Source organism: Ranitomeya variabilis, chromosome 5 (assembly GCF_051348905.1).
Source record: "Ranitomeya variabilis isolate aRanVar5 chromosome 5, aRanVar5.hap1, whole genome shotgun sequence".
NCBI classification, from domain to species: Eukaryota; Metazoa; Chordata; class Amphibia; order Anura; family Dendrobatidae; genus Ranitomeya; species Ranitomeya variabilis.
The window spans coordinates 58,267,051-58,294,226 of record NC_135236.1 but is presented as its reverse complement, the minus strand read 5'-3'; the positions used below and the strand labels follow the sequence as shown (position 1 = coordinate 58,294,226).

At 42.0% G+C, this 27,176-nt stretch overlaps 1 protein-coding gene across 1 annotated transcript; it reads right to left on the bottom strand.

The window, feature by feature from the left end:
* Positions 1-215: 215 nt before the first annotated feature.
* On the bottom strand, positions 216-25,802 carry RDH8 (retinol dehydrogenase 8). Its single transcript, XM_077262070.1, has 6 exons — positions 25,637-25,802; positions 11,296-11,457; positions 11,024-11,203; positions 8,205-8,298; positions 5,074-5,257; positions 216-1,332 (listed from the first exon to the last, which is right to left on the bottom strand). Exons 1-6 carry the CDS (start codon positions 25,740-25,742, stop codon positions 1,108-1,110), a joined length of 951 nt encoding a protein of 316 aa, XP_077118185.1. The 5' UTR covers positions 25,743-25,802; the 3' UTR covers positions 216-1,107.
* Positions 25,803-27,176: the final 1,374 nt, after the last annotated feature.

The following is a 27,176-nucleotide window of genomic DNA, read 5'->3' as shown; positions in this document are numbered from 1 at the left end:
TATTATAAGCTCACTCACTGACAGCCCCCCGAGGAAGCCAACTACGCGAAACGCGCGTCGGGGCTAGTGCGTTCACTTTCAGCCAGGTTCTTTCCCACATGGGTAAGCACAAGATGTCTGTTTGATATAATGAGCAATATTTTTTGTCTTGGGTCCTGTCCAGATTTTGCTGGTTAGACCCTCTTCTCCTCAAGGAGAACTCTATTTGCAATTTTTTTGCTTAGGATTTTTACTTTCACTTGCTATTGAAACATCAGTGAAGGTCCCTTGGTAGTTTGTGATGTTCGTTGTTCTGTCCCACCCATTTTATTCTCGTCATATTTTTATATTTGGGCTATTTGTGGGTGAGCTTATATAATAAAGATACATTTGCATTATACCCAAATCTTGTTTTATACTAGTATATGCATTTTTGAGGGTAATACTCCTTGTTCTCTGTAGGTTTGAGTCGGCTGTAATGTGCAGTTCCCTACTATGCCTGTAGGTGTCACTATCGTCACTTGGGATCTGAGCGCAATCCTATCAAAATGTAAATCCCTCCTCTGCTTACTGACAGCGGTGTCGACAACTCTTCACGCCATGATCAAAAGATTTATCGTCCTAAATACTACTCGATTTACTTTATAGGAACGTCTTTCCCAAGTGACCATTTACATGTTACACGTTCCCTTTAGTTGGCCACTACATTTCTAATATCTTGAATTAATCATACAACCCATAATACTCCTATTTTAGAGTCTGTTTCTATATTAAAAGGTAAGTTAATTTTGGAACCAATTTTTTTTTACGCCTCCAATTCCTCAGAAAAAAATCTAAATATTCGTGATTAGCAATATTTCACCGTTTTATGTCTGCAGTTCCTGTGCCGACCTGTGTGTCTCCATAGCTCCACACTATAAAACCTATGTATTCTAAACATGCAGTTTTGTTAGTCCTTTCCCTCTGAACCTGACGTGCTTATCAGCTTTCTGCAGAGAGAAGGCAGACATGAAGGGACGTACATATCACTACAGGATCAGACTACACAGGGTTTGTTTGTAGTCTGTTTCTATGGAAACATATAGGTATGCAAGATTGCTGAACGGTCGGTCAACATGTCCCTTTTTTTCAGACTGGCATGACTCTCCGCCGAAAACAGTTGCAGGTGATACATTTCAAGAGGTTGAGGCTACAATGAAAAAGGGAGCCATAGTTGAAGATGAGATTGTAGAATGTCCTAACGGAGAGGTTTCCACTGTTGTCAGCGTATTTCATGGCGGTGAGAGGGGTGTAGAGAGGGTTCGTCTGGTGACGGAAGACCGGCTGCTGCATTCCTATCACATTCACCGTGGCCTGCATGAAATAAGAAGTTGAAATTAGCTCTTCGATGAATTCTAAGGTTGAAAAAGGAATCATAACAATCAATTTTAAAGGGGTTCTCTGAAAATTATATAAAATGGAGTCTCTGATATAATTGAAACTGCAGCCCGTCCTAGTCACGTGTCAGGACAGGATGCGGACTGAAAGCGTAGAGCTCCCAAGACCTGTGTCTCAACTGACCAGAGCTGTAACACTTCAGTTGGCCAGGAGCAGGGCTGTGATATGTGAGGAAATACATCTCTTCCTCACTGAGCACAAAAGGGGGTATCTCCAGCTTCATCCTCCTCAATGTTTATTTGTTTAGCAGTTGGGGCGCAGTCAGTCTCGGTGCACTGCTATAAAGCTGTCAGACTGACTGGAGGAGAAGGAGGAGGATGAAGCTGCTCCTTGCCGTGGGTTAAAACTTATTTCTTCATATATCACAGCCATGCTCCCAGCCACTGACTGGGCTTTGTGTGATGCAGCTCTTGTCAGTTGAGACACAGGTCTCTGGAGCTGTATGTCTTCGTTCTACAACCCATACTGACAAATGACTAGGACGGACTGCAGTTTGAATTTCATCAGGTATTCCATTTTATTTAATTCCTGCAAAACTCTTTTAAATCTAAAATACAAAAATCCCATCATGACTCAAATTTAAAGATTAACCGTTGTTTAAATTTTTATTTCATAAATCAATAGTGCACATGAAAATAAGCAATTTTGTAATATATCTTATCAGAGAAATCTGTTTCTTTATCTTCCTGGATTGATTTTTAACTCTCAATTCATGGGTGAAATATGTAAAAACTGATAGATGGGTTGAAAGAAAGTGGTTGACTACAGATTAGGAACCTGCCAGAAACAGCCTGAGAATGACTTTAACCCCTTTCTGACCTCGGACGGGATAGTACGTCCGAGGTCAGCTCCCCTGCTTTGATGCGGGCTCCGGCGGTGAGCCCGCATCAAAGCCAGGACATGTCAGCTGTTTTGAACAGCTGACATGTGCCCGTAATAGGCGCGGGCAGAATCACGATCTGCCCGCGCCTATTAACTAGTTAAATGCCGCTGTCAAACGCAGACAGCAGCATTTAACCTGCTCTTCCGGCCGGGCGGCCGGAAATGATCGCATCGCCGACCCCCGTCACATGATCGGAGGTCGGCGACGCTTCAGAATAGTAACCATAGAGATCCTTGAGAGCTCTATGGTTACTGATCCCCGGCAGCTGTGAGCGCCACCCTGTGGTCGGCGCTGACAGCACACCTGCAATTCTGCTACATAGCAGCGAACATCAGATCGCTGCAATGTAGCAGAGGCGATCGTGTTGTGCCAGCTTCTAGCCTCCTATGGAGGCTATTGAAGCATGGCAAAAGTAAAAAAAAAAGTAAAAAAAAATGTGAAAAAAATAAAAAATATATAAAAGTTTAAATCACCCCCCTTTCGCCCCAATCAAAATAAATCAATTAAAAAAAAAAATCAAATCTACACATATTTGGTAACGCCGCGTTCAGAATCGCCCGATCTATCAATTAAAAAAGGCATTAACCTGATCGCTAAACAGCGTAGCGAGAAAAAAATTAGAAACGCCAGAATTACGTTTTTTTGGTCGCCGCGACATTGCATTAAAATGCAATAACGGGCTTTCAAAAGAATGTATCTACACCAAAATGGTATCATTAAAAATGCCAGCTCGGAACGCAAAAAATAAGCCCTCACATGACCCCAGATCACGGAAAATGGCGCAATTGTTTTTTTTTTTTAGCAAAGTTTGGAATTTTTTTTCACCACTTAGATAAAAAATAACCTAGTCATATTAGGTGTCTATGAACTCGTAGTGACCTGGAGAATCATAATGGCAGGTCAGTTTTAGCATTTAGTGAACCTAGCAAAAAAAACAAAAAACAAGTGTGGGACTGCACTTTTTTTTTCCAATTTCACCGCACTTGGAATTTTTTTTCCCATTTTCTAGTACACGACATGGTAAAACCAATGATGTCGTTCAAAAGAACAACTCGTCCCGCAAAAAATAAGCCCTCACATGGCCAAATTGACAGAAAAATAAAAAAGTTATGGCTCTGGGAATGAGGGGAGCGAAAAACGAACACGGAAAAACGGAAAATCCCAAGGTCATGAAGGGGTTAAGGCTATGTGCACACGTTGCGGATTGGGCACTATGGATCAGCAGCTGTTTTCCATGCGGTGTACAGTACCATGTAAACCTATGGAAAACAAAAACTGCTGTGCACATGCTGTGGAAGAAAAGCGCGGATTCGCAGCGGGGTTTTTTTGCAGCATGTCAGTTCTTTGTGGGGAACTGCAGCGTTTCTGCACTCATTGACTTGCATTGAGTCAGGCACATCCGCAGCAAACCCGCAGATGTAAAAAAGATCTGCGGTTTTGCTGCGGATGTGGGTGCGAGAAAGGCTGCGGCCCGGGAGGAGGGAAGTGTGTGGGCGGTGACTGTGTGCGTGCGGGTTCTGCGTGTCTGTGTGTGTGGGTCTGCGGGGCTGTGTGCGGGGTCGGCGGGGCTGTGTGGGGGGTCTGCGGGGCTGTCCGGGGGTTTGCGGGCTGTCCAGGGGTCTGCGGTGCTGTGCGGCGGGTCTGCGGGGCTGTCCGTGGGTCTGCTGTGGGGCTGCCGGGGCTGTGTCAGTGTGTGTGTCTGTGTGCAGGCATCGTCCGATGGGACTACAAGTCCCATCCGGCTATGCCTGCTACAATGACAGCGATTGACACATTAGCCAATGATGGGGCATATCTACCTGACCTATCTATTGTAATTAACGACATCACGCTTTCCCTGTACCGGAAGTCCGCTACCTCGGAGTAACCCTTGACTCTGCCCTGTCCTTCAAACCACACATCCAAGCTCTTTCCACCTCCTGTCGCCTCCAGCTCAAAAAAATCTCCAGAGTCCGACCTTTCCTCAACTATCAATCTACTAAAATGCTTGTGCAAGCCCTCATCATCTCCCGCCCTGACTACTGCAACATCCTCCTCTGTGGTCTCCCTGGTAACACCCTTGCACCTCTCCAGTCCATCCTTTACTCTGCTGCCCGACTAATTCATCTCTCCTCGCTACTCCTCCCCTTCCCCCTCTGCAAATCTCTTCACTGGCTCCCATTCCCTCAGTGTATCCAGTTCAAATTACTAATACTGACCTACAAAGCCATCCATAACCTGTCTCCTCCATATATCTCTGAACTAATCTCCAGATATCTTCCCTCACGTAATCTCCGGTCCTCCCAAGACCTCCTTCTCTCCTCCACACCTATTCGCTCCTCATCCAACCATCTCCAAGGCTTCTCCCGAATATCCCCCATCCTCTGTAATTCTTTGCCCCAACACGTCCGACTATGGACCACATAGATAGAAGGAATGAGATAGATGATAAATAGATAGATAGGTAATAGATAGATAATAGATAGAAGGAAGGAGACAGATAGATCTATACATAGATTGATAAATATTATCTATAGATCTATCTCTGTGTGTAATGGAATGTGGGTTGGACAAATGTTAAAGAAGAGGTTGGACAAGAAATTACTTCACAAATCTTTTTTTTTTTTTGTTCAATAATACATCTTTATTTAGCTATTAAAAACACGTGGATTTTTACCTGCATTTTCTGCCAAGAGATGCGGATTAAGTGCGGAAAAATCCACAGGCAAATCCACAACGTTTGCACATACGCTAAGGACTATGCTGAAGCAATAGAACCAAGCTGGATTACTAACCTTCGCCACGGCATCTGGTGCCTGCCCCATGGTGACGAAGATCTCATGTGCGCTAGGGAGGTAAACCTCCTTAAAGTATCTTATGGTCTCAGCATCAGCTCCAGGAAAGTCGGAGCGAGCCACTTCTTCCATCAACTTCATCTCAAACTCTGTGTTCACAGGCCCCGGCTCTATTAGAGAAACACTGCACATAACAGCAAGAGCATGAATTATGTCACTCCTCGCTAAAAACAACATGTGGGTTCAACGTATTCACAGATTATATCTACAAAAGAGGGTAAAGGACCTTGGAAACACATTGCATCAGTTTTGCATTGAGTTACAACCTGTACTATAGTCCACACTGCAGCTAGAATTCTGCTGTTTTTTATGCATTTTTTAAACCTGTCAGCAACATCTGTAACAGTCCTTGCGCATTTCATAAGAGCAGCTATTACAATGGCACCTTTTATATGTAATAAAGCATTGCAGGATCTGTGGAGTCAAAATTTGAGTAGGGATAAAGAATATAACTACTATAATACTGCCCGTGTACAAGAATATAACTACTATAATACTGCTCCTATGTACAAGAATATAACCTCTATAATACTGCCCCTATGTACAAGAATATAACTACTATAATACTGCCCCTGTGTACAAGAATATAACTACTATAATACTGCCCATGTGTACAAGAATATAACTACTATAATACTGCCCCTATGTAGAAGAATATAACTACTATAATACTGCCCCTATGTACAAGAATATAACTACTATAATACTGCTCCCTATGTACAAGAATATAACTACTATAATACTGCTCCTATGTACAAGAATATAACTACTATAATACTGCCCCCTATATGCAAGAATATAACTACTATAATACTGCCCCTGTGTACAAGAATATAACTACTATAATACTGCCCATGTGTACAAGAATATAACTACTATAATACTGCCCCTATGTAGAAGAATATAACTACTATAATACTGCCCCTATGTACAATAATATAACTACTATAATACTGCTCCCTTTGTACAAGAATATAACTACTATAATACTGCCCCCTATGTACAAGAATATAACTACTGTAATACTGCCCCTATGTACAAGAATATAACTACTATAATACTGCTCTTATGTACAAGAATATAACTACTATAATACTGCTCCTATGTACAAGAATATAACTACTATAATACTGCCCCTGTGTACAAGAATATAACTACTATAATACTGCCCCCTATGTACAAGAATATAACTACTATACTACTGTCCCCTATGTACAAGAATATAACTACTATAATACTGCCCCTATGTACAAGAATATAACTACTATAATACTGCTCCTATGTACAAGAATATAACTACTATAATACTGCCCCTGTGTACAAGAATATAACTACTATAATACTGCCCCTGTGTACAAGAATATAACTACTATAATACTGCCCCCTATGTACAAGAATATAACTACTATACTACTGCCCCCTATGTACAAGAATATAACTACTATAATACTGCCCCCTATGTACAAGAATATAACTGCTATAATACTGCCCCCTATGTACAAGAATATAACTACTATAATACTGCCCCCTATGTACAAGAATATAACTACTATACTACTGTCCCCTATGTACAAGAATATAACTACTATAATACTGCCCCTATGTACAAGAATATAACTACTATAATACTGCTCCTATGTACAAGAATATAACTACTATAATACTGCCCCTGTGTACAAGAATATAACTACTATAATACTGCCCCCTATGTACAAGAATATAACTACTATACTACTGTCCCCTATGTACAAGAATATAACTACTATAATACTGCCCCTATGTACAAGAATATAACTACTATAATACTGCTCCTATGTACAAGAATATAACTACTATAATACTGCCCCTGTGTACAAGAATATAACTACTATACTACTGTCCCCTATGTACAAGAATATAACTACTATAATACTGCCCCTATGTACAAGAATATAACTACTATAATACTGCTCCTATGTACAAGAATATAACTACTATAATACTGCCCCTGTGTACAAGAATATAACTACTATAATACTGCCCCCTATGTACAAGAATATAACTACTATACTACTGCCCCCTATGTACAAGAATATAACTACTATAATACTGCCCCCTATGTACTAGAATATAACTGCTATAATACTGCCCCCTATGTACAAGAATATAACTACTATAATACTGCCCCCTATGTACAAGAATATAACTACTATAATACTGCCCCCTATGTACAAGAATATAACTACTATAATACTGCTCCTATGTACAAGAATATAACTACTATAATACTGCCCCTATGTACAAGAATATAACTACTATAATACTGCCCCCTATGTACAAGAATATAACTACTATAATACTGCTCCTATGTACAAGAATATAACTACTATAATACTGCTCCTATGTACAAGAATATAACTACTATAATACTGCCCCTGTGTACAAGAATATAACTACTATAATACTGCCCCCTATGTACAAGAATATAACTACTATACTACTGTCCCCTATGTACAAGAATATAACTACTATAATACTGCCCCTGTGTACAAGAATATAACTACTATAATACTGCCCCCTATGTACAAGAATATAACTACTATACTACTGTCCCCTATGTACAAGAATATAACTACTATACTACTGCCCCCTATGTACAAGAATATAACTACTATAATACTGCCCCCTATGTACTAGAATATAACTGCTATAATACTGCCCCCTATGTACAAGAATATAACTACTATAATACTGCCCCCTATGTACAAGAATATAACTACTATAATACTGCCCCCTATGTACAAGAATATAACTACTATAATACTGCTCCTATGTACAAGAATATAACTACTATAATACTGCCCCTATGTACAAGAATATAACTACTATAATACTGCCCCCTATGTACAAGAATATAACTACTATAATACTGCCCCCTATGTACAAGAATATAACTACTATAATACTGCCCCCTATGTACAAGATTAAAACTACTAGACTACAGCTCTCTAAAGTTTCTCAAGCAGATGGAAACTCACATCTCATTGGATAAATATGTGATCAATGAACAATGTAATTTCGGATATACTCACAAGATATTGAATTTTAAGAGCTGTACAGCCAGACATTCACAGAATCCTTCAATTGCAAACTTTGATGCTGCATAGATGTCATTAAATACAATCCCTGCATAATAAAAAAGAGAACGTGAACACATCACATATACTATGTAGCATGATAATCCCTCAAGACAAGAAGCCGATCGTAGGTTTCCTGCTGCTCTGACGTCCAAGAAACAAGTGTTCCATTATCTAGCAGCGCCACCGCAGGCAGAATGAAGCATTACACAGTGGGCATTAAAATCAGAACAGGACGGGTCCTCCAGATCAAGGTGTACTTTGTGTCCCAATAGATGAGGGTCTATGATGCATCATCTCTATTAATTCAGGACGAGGCAGGTGAACTCTTTAAATACCTCCTGCAGTCCCAGGAATCAAAGATATAGCAGCAGTTAATTTATTATTGCCAAAATGTTACTTTATTTTTTTTTTGTATTTGGGGCTAAAAATGTTTTTTTCCAATTTCATTTCATGAAACATTTTGCAGCTTTTACATTTTGCTATCTGTCAGTCCAAAAGGCTAATAAACGTGAAGCCTGAATATTTAAGAAAGTAAGGGTGAGGATTTGTCTATCTTAGGAGAACATCTCTGTGTGCAGAATTATTGGGCAACTAAATGAAAAACAGAAAATTATCTCTCCCAATTCTTTATTTTCAACTGTTAAAGGGAGAATGAATCAAACAGCTCAAATTAAAAATATCAGTGACCAATACAGTAATAAGTTTGTCCATATTCTCAATAATAGCCATAAGCTCCATCCATGGAGTCTGTCAGTCCCTTAATCTGTGGACAATCAGCTTTTTGGGCCGCACCGACCACAGCCCAAGACACTGATAAGACATGATAAGTGGTGACTGTAAATCTCACATTTAAGAAGGTCTCACAAGTTCTCCATGATCACCCCAACATCTTAGTAGTCTCATAAGTGCTGAACCCTCTACAAGACTCTAAACTCCGTGAGAAAGCCACCAGGCGAAACGTACGTTGCAGTCCCTGGATACTCGGAACTTGGTAACTAAACTTTCCCATATCTTTCTTCCTTTCTGGTCTTTGTTACATGATGCCTATGGTCTACTATATGCACACCTCTTGTGAATCATTATGCTATACCAACACGCTCTTAAGCACTTTATTACTGGTTTGACCGTAAGGCCGCAGTGTGGTAGCGCAAACGTTGTATAGTCATTATACGTTTTGCAGTGATTTCCCTATATAGGACTTTTTACCATTTCTTATCTGTTTTTTTATCTGTTTTTTGTTGTGTTTGAATAAAATTATACATTTTTTTCGTATACTTTGAGTCTGTTCACCTTTTTTGAGGAGGTATACCTCCATAAGACTTGCAACAATTTGTGACTTTTTCAGAATCAGATAAATCTCTTTTTGGCCGATTTTGCTTGAGGAAAACAAGCTGCCTAATAATTCTGCACACCCTGATAAAGGGCGTTGTGTCCTTAGGCCTCACCCTCCTAATTACACCAATGCATATCACCTGATCTGCTCCATCCAATAAGCATTCACGATTATTGTCAAAGATACACTGCTGTGGGGGAGGGTCACACAGATCCCATCACTGTTACCACTTTGTCACAGATGACACCGAAAAGGTCACACAGATCCCACCACTGCCACCAGTATGTCAAGGGAACGCAACTCTGCTGCCTCCAATCGTCAGCACAACTAGTCAGTTGCAGTCAGCAATAGTCACTTCTTAATGGAGGCTATAGAAAGTAAGTGATTCCAAATTTTGAATGAATCCCATTTACAAAAATGGTTTTTAGCCCCAAATAAATACATTTTAACAATAAAAAGTATTTGAGCTTGACATCAAAATAAGAAAATCCACAATGTACCCCATAAAGTAAAGGGGGTTCGACAATGATGGTGTTGTTCACATTTTCTCCCGATCCTCTGGGAAGTCATTGGTCTGTAATTACAAAAGCAGCTGCCAGTAGTGGATCTTGATGATTTTCCGAATTGTATTCAGCACGGCAGAACAATCCTCAGACGACCATTAAGCCCTTCCTTCTGTGGCCAATTTCCGTTTTTACTTTTTATTTTTTCCTCCTCTTCTTCCAAGAAGCATAACTTTTTATTTATTTTGTCCACATTGACATATGAGGGTTTCTTTTATGCGGGACAAGTTGTACTTTTGAATGACACCATTCGCTTTACCACTTAATGTACTGGAACAAGAGCGGTGAAATGGCAAAGTAAATGCAATTCTGATATTATATTTTGGGGAATTGTTTGTCTGGTAAACATGATCTTGCAGTATGATTGCATTCATCAGTACGATTACGGCAATACCAAACTTGTCCATTTTGTTATCATTTTTTGCATAATTTTGATTATGTCGCCATTTTCCAAGACTAATTCTTTCATTTTTCGGGTTGGTGAAGCTGTGTTTGAGATCGTTACAACATTTTAATCGCTCCTTACAGCATTTTTTGTGGTATTGTGGCAACCGAAAAAAAAGTGGTTTTGGCAGTTTGATTTTTGTATGTTTACTGATCGGGTTAGTTATTGTTATATTTTGATAGATCGGACTTTTCTGAATTCGGCAATACCAAATATGTGTATTTTTTATTATCTTTATTTTTAATAGGGAAAAAGGGGGATGATTTGAGCTTTTATATTTTTTTACTTTTTTACTTTTTATTTCTTTTTTTTTTTTACTGTATTAGTCCCCTCAGGAGATTTGAACCTATCTTGCAGATGCCTTACCATCACCTACAGTCTGAGACATCATTGCGCTATAATGTCATACTTCTACATAACTGTATTTCACCTTGTAGACCCATGACGCTGCTGATAACCACAATATGGCCGCTTCTTCTCTTCTTCATGGACGGGAGCAATTCTTTGACCAAGCGTACCACCCCGAAAAAGTTTGTCTCAAAGATTTTCCTCATGTCTTCCATTGAGAAACTTTCTATGGGTCCAACCTGACCTACTCCAGCGTTGTTCACTGCGAACCAAAAAAATCAATTACAGCGGATTCAGATTGAAACAATTCCAAACCAATAATCATAAACCGAATCAACCATATTGACCACTTACGCAGGACGTCCACTGTCTGGCCAGGCAGCTCTGCCACACATTTCTTTACCGACTCGTCATTGGTTACGTCCAGCTGTCTGATTACCAGAGTCTTATTGAAGGACGCCCCAGCTTCTGCTTCCAGCTTCTCGCTCTTTTTGAGGTCCCTCATGGTGGCAATCACTGCAAATAGAGCAGGAACGTGCGGTTAGTGCTTCTCCACCAAATCAACAGACCAGCAAATTCTTTGGACAGTCATCACGTTGACACAAAGGTCTCCAAATTTGGACCCAATAACATTGTATGATTTTAATTGCATGTCCGGTTGATATGTAAGTAGCCCTTTTAGGTTGGAAAGCTAAAAATGACCTTTTTTAACCTGTTTGAACCCAACAATTGGTCTACTTGGTTCCAGTCTTATCTCTTCTTTTCGACCTGGGCCAAAAATCATTATTATAGTGTTAGGTATTACACTCTACAGGAATTGCTAATGAAGATTTATCAGTTTGGGTTACAAAACACTTCACCTTATCCCCTGGGCTATCAGTGGGTATTAGTTGGCAGTCATATGGTACATTAAGAGGCTTTGTGGTCAGAGAGAATAAGTCTCTAGAATAAACAGATTTGCTTGGAGTAAAGGTCAGTGTCTGAGACTGTGGGACAATCGAATACATCAAAATTAAAGGACCACTCCAGTAATTTGTTTTTACATTTTTTCCCTTTGTTAAGGATCATGTGTGTCATTGTCATGAAGGAAGTAACATACTCGCCGGTCGCCGTTTTCTCCAGGTTTCAGCGGCGCTCCGGTCTATTGCAGCACTACATGACTGCATTTGCTATCTGATGAATCTCTTAGTGATTCCTGTGTGGAGCGGAGGTTACTTTTCTGAATTTTTTCAGTTCAAGTCTATGAAAATTAGAATGAGACTAGAGAGACAAATCGCCACTCCACACAATGATCTGGCAGGTGACAGATGTGGGGAAGTAGTGTACCGGAGCTCTGCTGAAAACGGGAGAAGACGTCAATTGGTGAGTATGTTACTACCTTTATGACCCTGACACACATGTTCCCTAAAAGGTGAAAAATAAAAAAAACTTGAAGTGATATGAGATATGTCTTATGAGGAACACAAATTGAAAAGAGGGGAACTTTGGTCTCCTAATTTTTAAAACGTGGATAAAAATATTGTGAGGGAGTGACTGGTGTTACAGGTAGGGTCGCTGTATGTTCCCCCAGGATGTGCATGAAGGCGTATTGAGGCCACAGGCGTAGCTGTGCTTGCAATGCAGATTAAAAGTGAGTATAGGTCTTGGACATGCTGGTTGTCCAAGAAAAATTTAGGGAAAACCTGCTCTGGGCGTTTGTGTTTTGAAACAGACTGTAGGATGGTAGCCGTGCAGTCCATTTCATTCTGGGCCTGATTTTCCATGTGGCTGAAGGCCACAGATCCCAGTTAAAAACCCTGCAGTATAGGGTTTCGGTGTGTCAGGGTCAGAGCCGGTGTCAGTCTGGTGTGTGGAGGAGTACACAGCAGTTGGCTCTGCAGCGCTCCACCTGTGTGAGGCAACACAGGCCAGTGGAGCCAAACAGCCAGGGGAGCTGAGATGCCTGGCACCCACAGCGTACACAGCGGTGCCGTCGCCCACGGTAACTGGTCTCGGAGGTGGACTGTCTTGTGTCCGGTGGTGAACCGGAGGTAGACTGTCCTGTTCCGAAGGAGGACTGGCATGTTTCATGACTGTAAACTGAAGGATATGGTTCCCGGCTGCGATCCGGAGAATATCGTGTTCTGTGTGATGCTGTGAGTAGAACATTAACACGGCGGTGCAGTCGTCCACGGCAACAGGTCAGAGGTGGACTGGCGTGTTTATTGACTATAATCCAGAGGATAGGTGCCCGGCTGCGATCCGGAGGATATCGTGTGCTGTGTTTAAGAGTTGGACATTAATGCTGTGAAGTAAATGCATTAAAGAGTCTTTTGTTTGGAACTTTGCTGGGTCACTGCCTCATCACTGCATAAGTGTGCTACCGATGCATCACAATATGTTCATTGTTATGGGGAAATGCCATTACGCCAGATTTTTGAGTGTGTTTCATAAAAATTGCATAAACATAACTAGAATGAAGTGTTGTATTTAAGGACGTGCCAAATGTTCTCAAACATAACGCAGCATTTTGATAAATTTGGCGCCAATAAAAACAACACATCCACAAGACAAGACTGACATCAAAATTCCCCCCAAGAAAATCAATCAAAAAATGTATAGCAGGCATAGATATGCAGTATCATTTATGCTAATTTATGCCTTAAATTATAGCATATCTGTGGGTCCTCGGGAAACAGAATGAATGAAATGAAGCAAAAAACAGATGAAATTTTGCCAAAAAATGCTCCGTTGGTGAACTGATAGGTCTGTTTTTCGGATGTAACTTCCAGATTTCTACTGTTTGTGTTTAGTTAAACATTGTAAAGTCGGCTTGTTGCAGGCTTTTATGTATTACAGCTCAGCTTTATCTTTATATGATGGGTGAATGTCTATGATTGTGGGTAATAAAGTTTATATCAGCTGTTTTCACTTCCCCACATGACAATAAAATGTTCTCTACAGAGAATGAATCATCAGAACATAATCTGCTGTTTAACCCGTTAATGACTGAGCCAATTTTGACCTTAATGACCAAGCCAAATGTTACAATTCTGACCACTGTCAGTTTATTATGAGGATAGAACTCTGGAACGCTTCAACGGATCCCGCTGATTCTGAGATTGTCTTTTCATGATATATTGTACTTCATGTTAATGGTAAAATTTATTTGATGTAACTTGTGTTTATTTGTGAATAAAAAAGCGTAAGATTGTCGAAAATGTTGCAATTTTCAAACTTTTAATTCTTATGCCCTTAAATCAAGAGTCGCGTCACACAAAATAGTTAATAAATAACATTTCCCACATGTCTACTTTACATCAGCACAATTTTTGAAACATAATTTTTTTTTTGTTAGGAAGTTAAAAGGGTTAAAAGTTGACCAGCGATTTTTAATTTTTCCAGCAAAATTTACAAAACCATTTTTTAGGGACCACATTGCATTTGAAGTAACTTTGGGGGGCCTATAAAACAGAAAGTACCCAAAAGTTACACCATTCTATATACTGCACCCCTCAAGGTGCTCAAAACCACATTCAAGAAGTTTATTAACCCTTCAGGTGCTTCACTGAAGCAATGTGGAAGGTAAAAACTGAAGATTTAATTTTTTTCACAAAAATGTTACAATAGCTCCAACTTAATTCTTATCACAAGGGTAACAGGCAAAAATGGACAGTAAAATATGCTGTGCAATTTCGACTGAGTATGCCGATACCCCATATGTGGGGGAAAATCACTGTTGGGGCGCATGGCAGGGCTCGGAAGGGAAGGAGCACCGTTTGACTTTTTGAAACCAAAAATGACTGGAATTGAGAGATGACATCATGTTGCATTTTGAGAGCCCCTGATGTGCCTAAACAGTGAGATCCCCCCACAAGTGACACAATTCTAGAAACTAGACCCTTTAAAGAACGTATCTATATGTATGATGAGCTTCTTGAACCCCCAGGTGCTTCACAGAAGTTCATAACGTAGAGCTGTGAAATTAAAAAATCACATTTTACCCACAAAATTGTACTTTTAGCCCCAATTTTTTTTATTTTTGCAAGGGTAACAAAAAAAATGGACCACAAAATTTGTTGGACATTTTCTAGTGAGTATACCGATACCCCATATGTGGGGAAATACTACTATTTGGGTGTATAGCAGGGCTCAAGAGCCGACTCCACATCTCGTTTGGAGAGCCCTTGATGTGCCTAAAAGTGGAAACCCCCCACATGTAACCCCATTTTGGAAACTAGAACCATTAGGGAACATATCTAGATGTGTCATGAGCACCTGGAATCCAAAGGTGCTTCACAGACATTTATAACGTATAGCTGTGAAAATGAAAAATTCACATTTTACCCACAAAAATATATTTTAGCCCCAATTTATTTATTTTCAGAAGGGTAACAGGATAAAATGGACCCGAAAATTTATTGTACATTTTCTACTGAGTACGCCGATACCACAATTGTAGCAGAATATTACAATTTGGGTGCATCGTAGGGCTCGGAAAGGAAGGAGCACGTTTGACTTTTTGAACACAAAAATGTCTGGAATGTCGCGTTTGGAGAGCCCCTGATGCGCCTAAACAGTGGAAACCCCCACAAGTGACACCATTTTGGAACTAGACCCCTGAGGGAACTTATCTAGATGTGTGATGAGCACATGGAACCCCCGGATACTTCAAACACGAGTTTATAACTTAGAGCTGTGAAAATACAAAATCATATTTTATACACAAAATGTACTTTTAGCCACAATTTGTTTTATTTTCATAAGGGTAACAGAGAAAATGGATCGAAAAGTTTGTTGTATAACGTCTCTTAAGTACACTGATACCCCATATGTGGAGGTAAAGTGACTGCTTTGAATCCACATGTACTACACAGAATTTGATAACATTAGGTCGTCATATTGAAAATTTTCATTTTTTTCACAAAAATGTTTTAGCCCCAAATTTGTAATTTTCACAATGGATAAAAGGAGAAAACGGATCTCATAATTTGATGACCTTAGGTTGTTTCGCGCTGTGTATACAATCTCCACCTTGGTTCAATAAGACCTGCTTTTTCTTTAATAACATACAACAAATATCGGGAAATCCATCCTCATAAAATAAAAATCCAAAATATAGTAGCTATATACACTCACCGGCCACTTTATTAGGTACACCATGCTAGTAACGGGTTGGACCCCCTTTTGCCTTCAGAACTGCCTCAATTCTTCGTGGCATAGATTCAACAAGGTGCTGGAAGCATTCCTCAGAGATTTTGGTCCATATTGACATGATGGCATCACACAGTTGCCGCAGATTTGTCGGCTGCACATCCCAAAGATGCTCCATACAAGGCAGGATGGATCCATGCTTTCATGTTGTTTACGCCAAATTCTGACCCTACCATCCGAATGTCGCAGCAGAAATCGAGACTCATCAGACCAAGCAACGTTTTTCCAATCTTCTACTGTCCAATTTCGATGAGCTTGTACAAATTGTAGCCTCAGTTTCCTGTTCTTAGCTGAAAGGAGTGGTACCCGGTGTGGTCTTCTGCTGCTGTAGCCCATCTGCCTCAAAGTTCGACGCACTGTGCGTTCAGAGATGCTCTTAGGCCTACCTTGGTTGTAACGGGTGGCGATTTGAGTCACTGTTGCCTTTCTATCAGCTCGAACCAGTCTGCCCATTCTCCTCTGACCTCTGGCATCAACAAGGCATTTCCGCCCACAGAACTGCCGCTCACTGGATTTTTTTTCTTTTTCGGACCATTCTCTGTAAACCCTAGAGATGGTTGTGCGTGAAAATCCCAGTAGATCAGCAGTTTCTGAAATACTCAGACCAGCCCTTCTGGCACCAACAACCATGCCACGTTCAAAGGCACTCAAATCACCTTTCTTCCCCATACTGATGCTCGGTTTGAACTGCAGGAGATTGTCTTGACCATGTCTACATGCCTAAATGCACTGAGTTGCCGCCATGTGATTGGCTGATTAGAAATTAAGTGTTAACAAGAAGTTGGACAGGTGTACCTAATAAAGTGGCCAGTGAGTGTATATGAAACAGTCAACCCACTTGTTACGAATGTAAACCAAACGGTTCAAGTGCCACAAATTTGTCAGCAGTTTAAATAAATATACCGATTGCACATGTGCAGCAATTTTCTAGAGGTATAAAATGATTAGTTCAAATGCCTAAAAGTTGTTAGCAGTTCAATATAGTAAAGTGCATAGTGCCGACAGGTACCTCTTATGGCGATGATATCGATTTCAAGAACAGAGGTGCAGTCTCCGGATGAAGTCCGTAGTAAAAAAAGTCTAAAAAAACTCTTCAGGAGTGTAGTCCCGGCCGGTGACATACACCCCCTAGGCGTCCTCACCGAAGGTACGCGACCAAAGCCGGTAACACGCTTGAAGCCTGTGGTGCTGCAGACGCCGAACAGGCACTTGAACCGTTTGGTTTACATTTGAAGAGCCCCTGACGTGAAAACAGCAAAAACCGCACATGAGTAACCCCATTTTGGAAACTAGACCCCTCAAGGAATTCATCTAGGGGTGTAGTGAGTATTTTGAACCCATTGGTGCCTCACAAAATTTTATAACATTGAGATGTGGAAATATGACATTTTAGTGGTAAAAATGTAATTTTTATATTTGCTGCAAAGGCATGCAAGGGTTAATAGGTGAAACTAGACCCCACAATTTCTTGTGCAATTTCTCCCAAATGCGAAGCTGCTCCATATGTTGTCAGAAATTGCTGATAGGTCACACGTCAGGGCTGAGAAGGAAGGAACGCTATTTTGGAGCACAGATTTTGCTAGAATAGTTTGCAGGTGACATTTGCAGAGCCCTGAAGGTTCCAGAACAGCAGAAAAACCCCAAAGTGACCCCATTGTAGAAACTGCACCTCTCAATGAATTCATCTACGGCTGCAATAACCATTTTGTAACATCCATGCCAGGCTTTATTCTGGAGAATTGCAAGTCTGCCAGTCTAGTACCCATACACTGTGCCCCCATACATTGTGCCAAGCTTGTGCTTCTGGTGATACGCACCTGTAAATCAAGTGCCTTCTCTCCATTACATTAATGCCAAACGTGGCCTCTTACTGTGGTTTAGGCACAGTGGGGTTCAGGAGGAAGCATCTGGATTTGGGAGCATATAATTCACTGGATTTTATTTGTGGGGCAGGAGCCGTCGGTTTTCTAGAATCTTTGTTCTACCAGTAACGTGGGAACCTACAGTTCCAGTGACATATGACGGACCTAAGTGGGGACTGGTTTTGTGTGGGATAATTTAGGGGGTTTATTTTTAACATTTTGATTTACATAATATTATTTAATCACTTTCAGAAAAAGGTTGGATCACATTCTTGTGTTCTACACCGAGCACTTGCGTTGGGGTTTCTGTGTAAATCCCACAAAAATACAATTCAAACGAAACCCCCAACGGCAGATAGAGACATTTTGTACTCCGTTTGGCATCTATTCCGGTGGTCTCCTTCATTTTAGGCATACACAGATCTGTGGTTGTCCACACTTGTGCGTTTAAAAATGCGCCTAAAATGATGGCACACTGCCGGAACAGAGGCCAGTCCAAAGTGACTCCATCTGCCTCATAAGTGAGTTTTTCCATCCGGGGTTTTGTCTGAATCATGGTTTTCGGAAATTTACACAGAAACCCCTACGTAAGCGATCAGTGGAGAGCGCAGGATAAATATAAGTCTAGCCTTATTCCGATTTTTTGGGAACGTAGAATTAACAAATCGATAGCAGTACAAATAATAGGTCTTATTTTTACTTTTGCGCAGTTCACTTTGCGGTATAAGTGATAAGGTGGATTTATTCTTCAGGTCGGTGCAATTACATACCAAATTTATGTAGTTTTTTTTAGATTTTTGCTGCTATCACACAGTAAAAATGCTTTTTTATAAAAAGAGCTGTAACTTTTTTATTTTTTGATGAACAGCTGTGCAAGGGCTAATTTTTTAAGAGACGAGTTGCAGATTTTTTGGTTCCATTTTGAAGTAAATAATATTTTTTGATCACTTTTTATTCAGATTTTTCAGGCACAGAATGATCAAAACCCAGCAATTCAGTTATTATTTTTATTACCGTGCAGTAAAACTGACAAGAACGATTTAGGATAGGCTAGGTTCACACTGCGTTAGGTGCCATCCGTTTAACGGATCTGTTACTAAGCGGCAATAACGCTATGTAACGGATCTGTTAACGCACCCATTGCCATCCATTATCGTAACGCATCCTAATGCATGTCAAAATCGGCATGTGTTAGCGATGATCCGTTACTTTGTGACGCACCTTCGAACGCAGTCTACTGCGTTTTCGGGTACGTTAGGTCTAACGGACTGCGAACAGACGCGTTCGCTGTGCATAGACCACCATTACTAACGCATGCCGACGCAATGGTACCATGCGTTAGTGCATGCGTTAACGGAATTGAAGGAAAACAGAGATTTTGGGCATCAGCGTTAGCGCATCCGTTTAACGGATCCGTTAAACTGATGGTACTAACGCAGTGTGAACCTAGCCTTATTTGATGGGTCGTTGCGATTACCATGATATACAGTAAATAACACAGGATCTACCATTCACAATAGGTGTTATCACAGCTCACCTCCTCCTCCTCCTGTACAATGACTGATAACACCTCTATATACAGTAGATAACACAGGATCCACCATTCACAATAGGTAATGTCACAGCTCACCTCCTCCTGTATAATGACTGATAACTCCTCTATATACAGTAGATAACACAGGATCCACCTTTCACAATAGATGATGTCACAGCTCACCTCCTCCTCCTGTATAATTACTGATAACTCCTCCATATACAATAGATAACACAGGATCCACCATTCACAATAGGTGTTATCACAGCTCACCACCTCCTACTGTACAATGACTGATAACACCTCTATATACAGTAGATAACACAGGATCCACCATTCACAATAGGTAATGTCACAGCTCACCTTTCCTACATCCGTGATCTCTTTGTTACTACCAAACTTTTCTTCCTCGCCATCACCGAGACCTGGCGCACCCCTTCCGACACAGCCTCCCCTGCTGCACTCTCTTACGGTGGCTTCCACCTTTCTCACACCCCCCGCTGCAGCAGCAATCATGGCGGAGGAGTTGGTTTTCTCCTGTCAGATAACTGCTCCTTCACCCCAATCCCACTTCCACCCTCTGTTACCCTCCCTTCCTTTGAGGTGCACTCTGTGCGCATCTACTCCCCCTCCAACTGGCTGTCATTTACCGCCCCCCAGGGCCAGCCACCACCTTCTTTGACCACTTCACCACCTGGCTACTTCATTTCCTTTCCGCGGACATACCCACTATCATCATGGGCGACTTCAACATCCCCATTGACACTTCTGTTGTGAATTAGACTTTTTTGGCTCCCTCTAGTGGTTACTAGTGATATGACTCTGGGATTTCCTTCCCTCTGTCTGCACCCAGCTGGGTCGTTACTTCAGGGGTGTTGCTATATAAACCTCCTGGAACCTTAGTCCAGTGCCTGGCATCGGTGTTATCAGACACATTCTGTTTGCTCCTGTTTGCTGGTCCTGGTTCGTGCTAAATTAAGCTAAGTCTTGCTTCTTTGTTTTTTGGGTTATTTGTTTGCTATCATTTTTGTCCAGCTTTTACTATATGTCATTCCTGACCTTGCTGAAGCTCTAGGGGGCTGGTGTTCTCCCCCCGGGCCGTTAGACGGTTCGGGGGTTCTTGAATTTCCAGTGTGGATATTTTTGATAGGATTTTTTGCTGACCATATAAGTTATCTTTCTATATTCTGCTATTAGCTAGTGGGCCTCTCTTTGCTAAATTCCTAGCTCATTCTTATGTTTGTCTTTTCCTCTTACCTCACCGTTATTATTTGTGGGGGGCTTCTATCCAACTTTTTGGGGTATTTCCTCTGGAGGCAAGAAAGGTCTTTCTTTTCCCTTCTAGGGGTAGTTAGCTCTCCGGCTGGCGCGAGATGTCTAGGATCAACGTAGGAACGTTCCCCGGCTGCTGGTATTTGTGGTGCTAGGATTAGTTATATGGTCAGCCCAGTTACCACTGTCCTATGAGCTGGTTTTCTGTATTTACTGACTTAGTATTATTCCTGAGACCCTCTGCCATTGGGGTCATAACACACTTCCCTCTCATCTGCCACTAAACTTCTATCTCTCACTTCCTCCTTCGGCCTCACTCAATGGTCTTCTGCAGCCACTCACAAAGATGGTCACACACTGGACCTCATCTTCACCCGCCTCTGCTCCCTATCTAACCTCTCTAACTCACCTCTTCCTCTCTCTGACCACAACCTTCTCACATTCTCTTCCCTCTCCACTCCATGTCTACAATCCCCACCCCACAAACTTTCACACCCTCGCAGAACTCTTAAACATCTTGACCTACATTCATTCTCTGAATCCCTCCTCCCTCTCACAGACATAAGTTCTTTACACAATGCGGATGACGCTGCCGCTCTATATAACATCACAAAAGCTGTAGCTCTGGAATCTGCTGCCCCACTTACACATACCAAAGCTCGCAAAATCAACAGACAGCCCTGGCATACCAGCCTGACCAAAGAACTGAGGCGAGCTTCCAGGGCTGCTGAGCGCAGATGGAAAAGATCCCACTCCACGAGCACTTCATCGCATTCAAACAGTCCCTCACTACTTTCAAGACCACACTCGCCACAGCTAAACAAACCTACTTCTCATCTCTCATATCCTCCCTGTCTCACAACCCTAAACAGTTATTCAACACCTTCAATTCTTTTCTCCGTCCCCCAGCACCTCCTCCCTCCCCACTTATCTCAGCTGAAGACTTTGCCTCATTTTTCAAGCAGAAGATTGATAACATCAGAGATAGTTTTGGTCAACAACCCCCAGAGCCCTTCCTCCCGACTTCCCAGCCCTCCACCTTCAAATCCAACTTCTCCACCATTACAGAAGATCAACTCTTCACTCTACTCTCAAGATCGCATCTCACCACTTGTGCACTTGACCCGCTCCCATCCCACTTCATCCCAAACCTCACCAAAGTCTTCATCCCAACTCTAACCCATCTCTTCAACCTATCACTAACAACTGGTGTTTTCCCCTCAAGCTTTAAACATGCCTCCATCACACCTATCCTCAAAAAGCCTTCTCTTGACCCATCCTCTGTATCTAGCTATCACCCTATATCACTTCTCCCTTATGCCTCCAAACTACTGGAACAACACGTCTACCTTGAACTGTCCTCCCATCTCTCTTCTTGCTCCCTCTTTGACTGCTTACAATCTGGCTTCCGGTCACACCACTCCACTGAAACTGCCCTAACTAAGGTCACCAATGACCTCTTAACCGCCAAGAGCAAGCGACACTACTCTGTCCTCCTCCTTCTCGACCTGTCGGCTGCCTTTGACACAGTGGACCATTCCCTATTATTACAGACCCTCTCATCCCATGGCATCACAGACTTGGCCCTATCCTGGATCTCATCATACCTAACAGACCGGACATTCAGCGTCTCCCACTCACACACCACCTCCTCACCTCGCCCCCTATCTGTCGGAGTCCCACAAGGTTCAGTCCTTGAGCCCCTGCTCTTCTCAATTTACACCTTTGGCCTGGGACAGCTCATAGAATCTCATGGCTTCCAGTATCACCTCTATGCTGATGACACACAGATCTACATCTCTGGACCAGATATCACCTCCCTACTAACCAGAATCCCTCAATGTCTGTCCACTATTTCATCCTTCTTCTCCGCTAGATTTCTGAAACTTAACATGGACAAAACAGAATTCATCATCTTTCCCCATCTCACGCGACCCCCCCCAACGAACCTATCCATTACAGTGCATGGCTGCCCGCTCTCCCCAGTCCCACAAGCTCGCTGCCTCGGGGTAATCCTTGACGCTGATCTCTCCTTCAAACCACATATCCAAGCCCTTTCCACTTCCTGCCGACTTCAACTCAAAAATATTTCACGAATCCGTACATTCCTCAACCAAGAATCTGCAAAAACCCTAGTCCATGCCCTCATCATCTCTCGCCTTGATTACTGCAACCTCCTGCTCTGTGGCCTCCCCTCTAACACTCTCGCACCCCTCCAATCTATTCTAAACTCTGCTGCCCGACTAATCCACCTGTCTCCCCGCTATTCCCCGGCCTCTCCCCTCTGTCAATCCCTTCATTGGCTCCCCATTGCCCAGAGACTCCAGTACAAAACCCTAACCATGACATACAAAGCCATCCACAACCTGTCTCCTCCATACATCTGTGACCTCGTCTCCCGGTACTTACCTACACGCAACCTCCGATCCTCACAAGATCTCCTTCTCTACTCCCCTCTTATCTCCTCCTCCCACAATCGTATACAAGATTTCTCTCGCGTATCACCCCTACTCTGGAACCCCCTACCACAACACATCAGACTCTCGCCTACCATCGAAACCTTCAAAAAGAGCCTGAAGACCCACCTCTTCCGACAAGCCTACAACCTGCAGTAACCACCGATCAACCAAACCGCTGCATGACCAGCTCTATCCTCACCTACTGTATTCTCACCCATCCCTTGTAGATTGTGAGCCTTCGCGGGCAGGGTCCTCTCTCCTCCTGTACCAGTTATGACTTGTATTGTTTAAGAATATTGTACTTGTTTTTATTATGTATACCCCTCCTCACATGTAAAGCGCCATGGAATAAATGGCGCTATAACAATAAATAATAATAATCTACCATTCACAATAGATGATGTCACAGCTCACCTCCTCCTGTACAATGACTGATAACACCTCTATATACAGTAGATAACACAGGAACCACCATTCACAATAGGTGATGTCACAGCTCACCTCCTCCTCCTGTACAATGACTGATACTACCTCTATATACAGTAGATAACACAGGATCCACCACAATAAGTGATGTCACAGCTCACCTCCTCCTGTACAATGACTGATAACACCTCTATATACAGTAGATAACACAGGAACCACCATTCACAATATGTGAGGTCACAGCTCACCTAATCCTCCTGTGCAATGACTGATAACACCCTGTATATACAGTAGATAACACTGGATCCACCATTCACAATAGGTGATGTCACAGCTCACCTCCTCCTCCTGTACAATGACTGATACTACCTCTATATACAGTAGATAACACAGGATCCACCATTCACAACAGGTGATGTCACAGCTCACCTCCTTCTGCTGTACAATGACTGATAATACCTCTATATACAGTAGATAACACAGGATCCATCATTCACAATAGGTGATGTCACAGCTCACCTCCTCCTGTACAATGACTGATAATACCTCTATGTACAGTAGATAACACAGGATCCACCATTCACAATAGGTGATATCACAGCTCACCTCCTCCTCCTGGAGAATGACTGATAACACCTCTATATACAGTAGATAACACAGGATCCACTATTCACAATAGGAGATATCACAGCTCACCTCCTCCTCCTGTACAATGACTGATAACACCTCTATATACAGTAGATAACACAGGATCCACTATTCACAATAGGAGATATCACAGCTCACCTCCTCCTCCTGTACAATGACTGTTAACACTTCTATATACAGTAGATAACACAGGATCCACCATTCACAATAGGTGATGTCACAGCTCACCTCCTCCTCCTGTACAATGACTGATAACACTTCTATATACAGTAGATAACACAGGATCCACTATTCACAATAGGTAATGTCACAGCTCACCTCCAACACCTAAAAAAAACTTCATGGGAGAGCTTCTTTCAGGAGAGAGAAACAGCTCTCTCTGCCCCTCTCACGGCAGGAAATCACAACACTGGTGGAATGCTTCTTGTCCATGACATCTTTTATCATATTGCTATTCACAACAATTATATCTTAATAGAATAATAATGGACGTTGTTGGCTGTTGGACTCATTTAAGGAAGTGGTAAGGGATTAGAAAAAACATGTTTTCTAATTATGAAATAAGGATCACTAGTCAGAGTTACTAAAGTAATTGAATATAAGAAATATTCTCAGGTCTTGGGTGTAGTTTGTATGACCAATTTCAGGACAAAGTGGCTAAAATGTAAATATTCTGTTAACTTATTTTTAGATTTCTCACCCATAATTGCTGACTACTTTTGTTTCCCAACCCTATCTTCTACAGTTTGTGCTTCCGAGAGGATTTTTAGTGCACTGGATATTTGGTTTGGGCTTTAGGAGTGATCAAAAGAGCTTGGGTGGGAGTGGTCGCTCCGATACATTTGCAGGCCCTATAAAAGGCAGCTGGGTTGGCTCAGGTGAGTGTGAGGTGTTGGAGCTGTAACCAGTAACGATGATCAGACTGAACCTAAACCATGACCTGTATTGCTGTCTTGGCGAGACCCTGTTGTTTCTTTGCTTTCCCTTAGAAACGACTATGAATTTTGTTATTTCTTTTGTGTCAGAAAATTGCTGTCTTTCCTTCGAGAAGAGTGAAAGTTTATGGAATTTAATGAACCTCACACTGTTTGGACACAAGAACCCGGTGCCTGTGTGAACCCTAGTGCCTACTTGAGGGCGTGAACCCCTACACCGGATTTTTACGTGTCGTTGAGTATTCTCCGGTGTTCCACTGTGACCTCTCAATCCCAGCTATTACCTCCGATAACCTCTTCCTCTTTCTTACTCCTCATAACATTTCCTAAGTTTCGGGCTAAGTAATTTGCCCTGTGATTTCTCACCATGATAACGTTCCCGGGGGTCCTTCGCCAGCTGCACCGCAATCTTCAGGCCGATGCCCGATGAACACCCTGTTATAAGGACAGTCTTCTTGCTGTCATTAGCCATTGTGTCTTGTTCTCAGTGAGCTGCCAACCCTCCTCTGCAAGAGATCCCGGATTATCATTCCACCACGTGACAGACTATTCTCCTGGCGACTGTCCCTTTTAACCTCTTCAGTACCTCAAGGGTCAAAGGTCCAAATCACCTTCCTATGTAATAGTATAATCTGTGACAATGTCTCATGGTAGACGTTATCTGTCATTTTATTTATTGATGGATCACTAATCATGTAATGACCTACTGAACTTTATTTGCTACTGAATCCTTATAACAACTCAACTCGAATATGTGGAATGATCGTATACGCACAATCCTCCAAGGCAGGAAAACCTTTCTTCTGGTTAATGGATAATGGTTTCTGATTAACGGACCCCCGGCTTCTATTAACTCAAAATTACGACCTGATAGGGTGTTTGAAATTATGTTTTCTAAACCAGACAACACCTTCAAGTTTCATACTTTTAAGGTTGAAAAAAATACACAAGTCCAACTTATGAGTTCAAATGTTGATCCAGAGGGCACAAGAACTTCCAGGGCAGGTGCTAGTTTTAGGGGAAAATTAATTTTTGGACTTCACATATCGCAACCAGATAAGTTCCCTAGAACAATGTCAGTTTGTAGAGGACAACATGCGGCCTGTGGAGAATCTGGAGACTCCGATTCTCTCCTACTTATATTCAACTTTATTCACACCTTTAGACACAAATCCAGTTACAGTAGGCAGAGGGGCAGGTTGTGGGGGGAAATATTACGGAGAGGAGCTGAGTGGGGACATTGTAAAGAGGAGCTGTGTGGGGAGACATTATGGAGAGAAGCTGTATGGGTAATATTATCGAGAGGAGTTATGTGGAATGACAATATGGAGAGGAGCTGTGTGTGGGGAATATTACGAAGAGGACCTGTGTTGGGGGACATTATGGGTAGGAGCTGTGTGGGGGTAATATTAAGGAGAAGAGCTGTGTGGGGGGACATCATGGAGAGGGGCAGTGTCGGGGGAGATTACAGAGAAGAGCTGTGTGGGGGGACATCATGGAGAGGGGCAGTGTGGGGGAGATTATGGAGAAGAGCTGTGTGTGTTTAATATTACGGAGAAGAGCTGTGTGGGGGGATATTATAGAGAGAAGCTGTATGGAGGGGAATATTACAGAGAGGAGCTGTGGGGGAACACTATGGAGAAGAGCTGTGTGGTGTGACATTAGGGAGAGGGCCTGTGTAGGGGTATATTATAGAGAGAAGCTCTGTGGCATTATGAAGAGAGGAAAAATGGGAAGGATATTATGGAGAGCAGCAGTGTAGAATCACATTCCAGACAGAGGCAGTGTGGGAGGGACATTATGGAGAGGGACAGCGATGGGTGAATATTATGGGGAGGGGCAGTGGTGGTAGTATTGTTAGTGCAGGAAGCACAGTGCGGGGCACTTATTTGTTCAGGGGCACTGC

Bases quoted from the DNA above. Each gene is read 5' to 3' on its own strand.
- RDH8 (XM_077262070.1), bottom strand. From the start codon at position 25,742: ATGGCTAATGACAGCAAGAAGACTGTCCTTATAACAGGGTGTTCATCG. The intron at 8,299-11,023 runs GTGAAATACAGT...TTTATTATGCAG, and splicing joins CAGCGTCATGGGTCTACAAG to GGATTGTATTTAATGACATC. The intron at 1,333-5,073 runs GTTAGTAATCCA...TATTTCATGCAG, and splicing joins CACCAGATGCCGTGGCGAAG to GCCACGGTGAATGTGATAGG.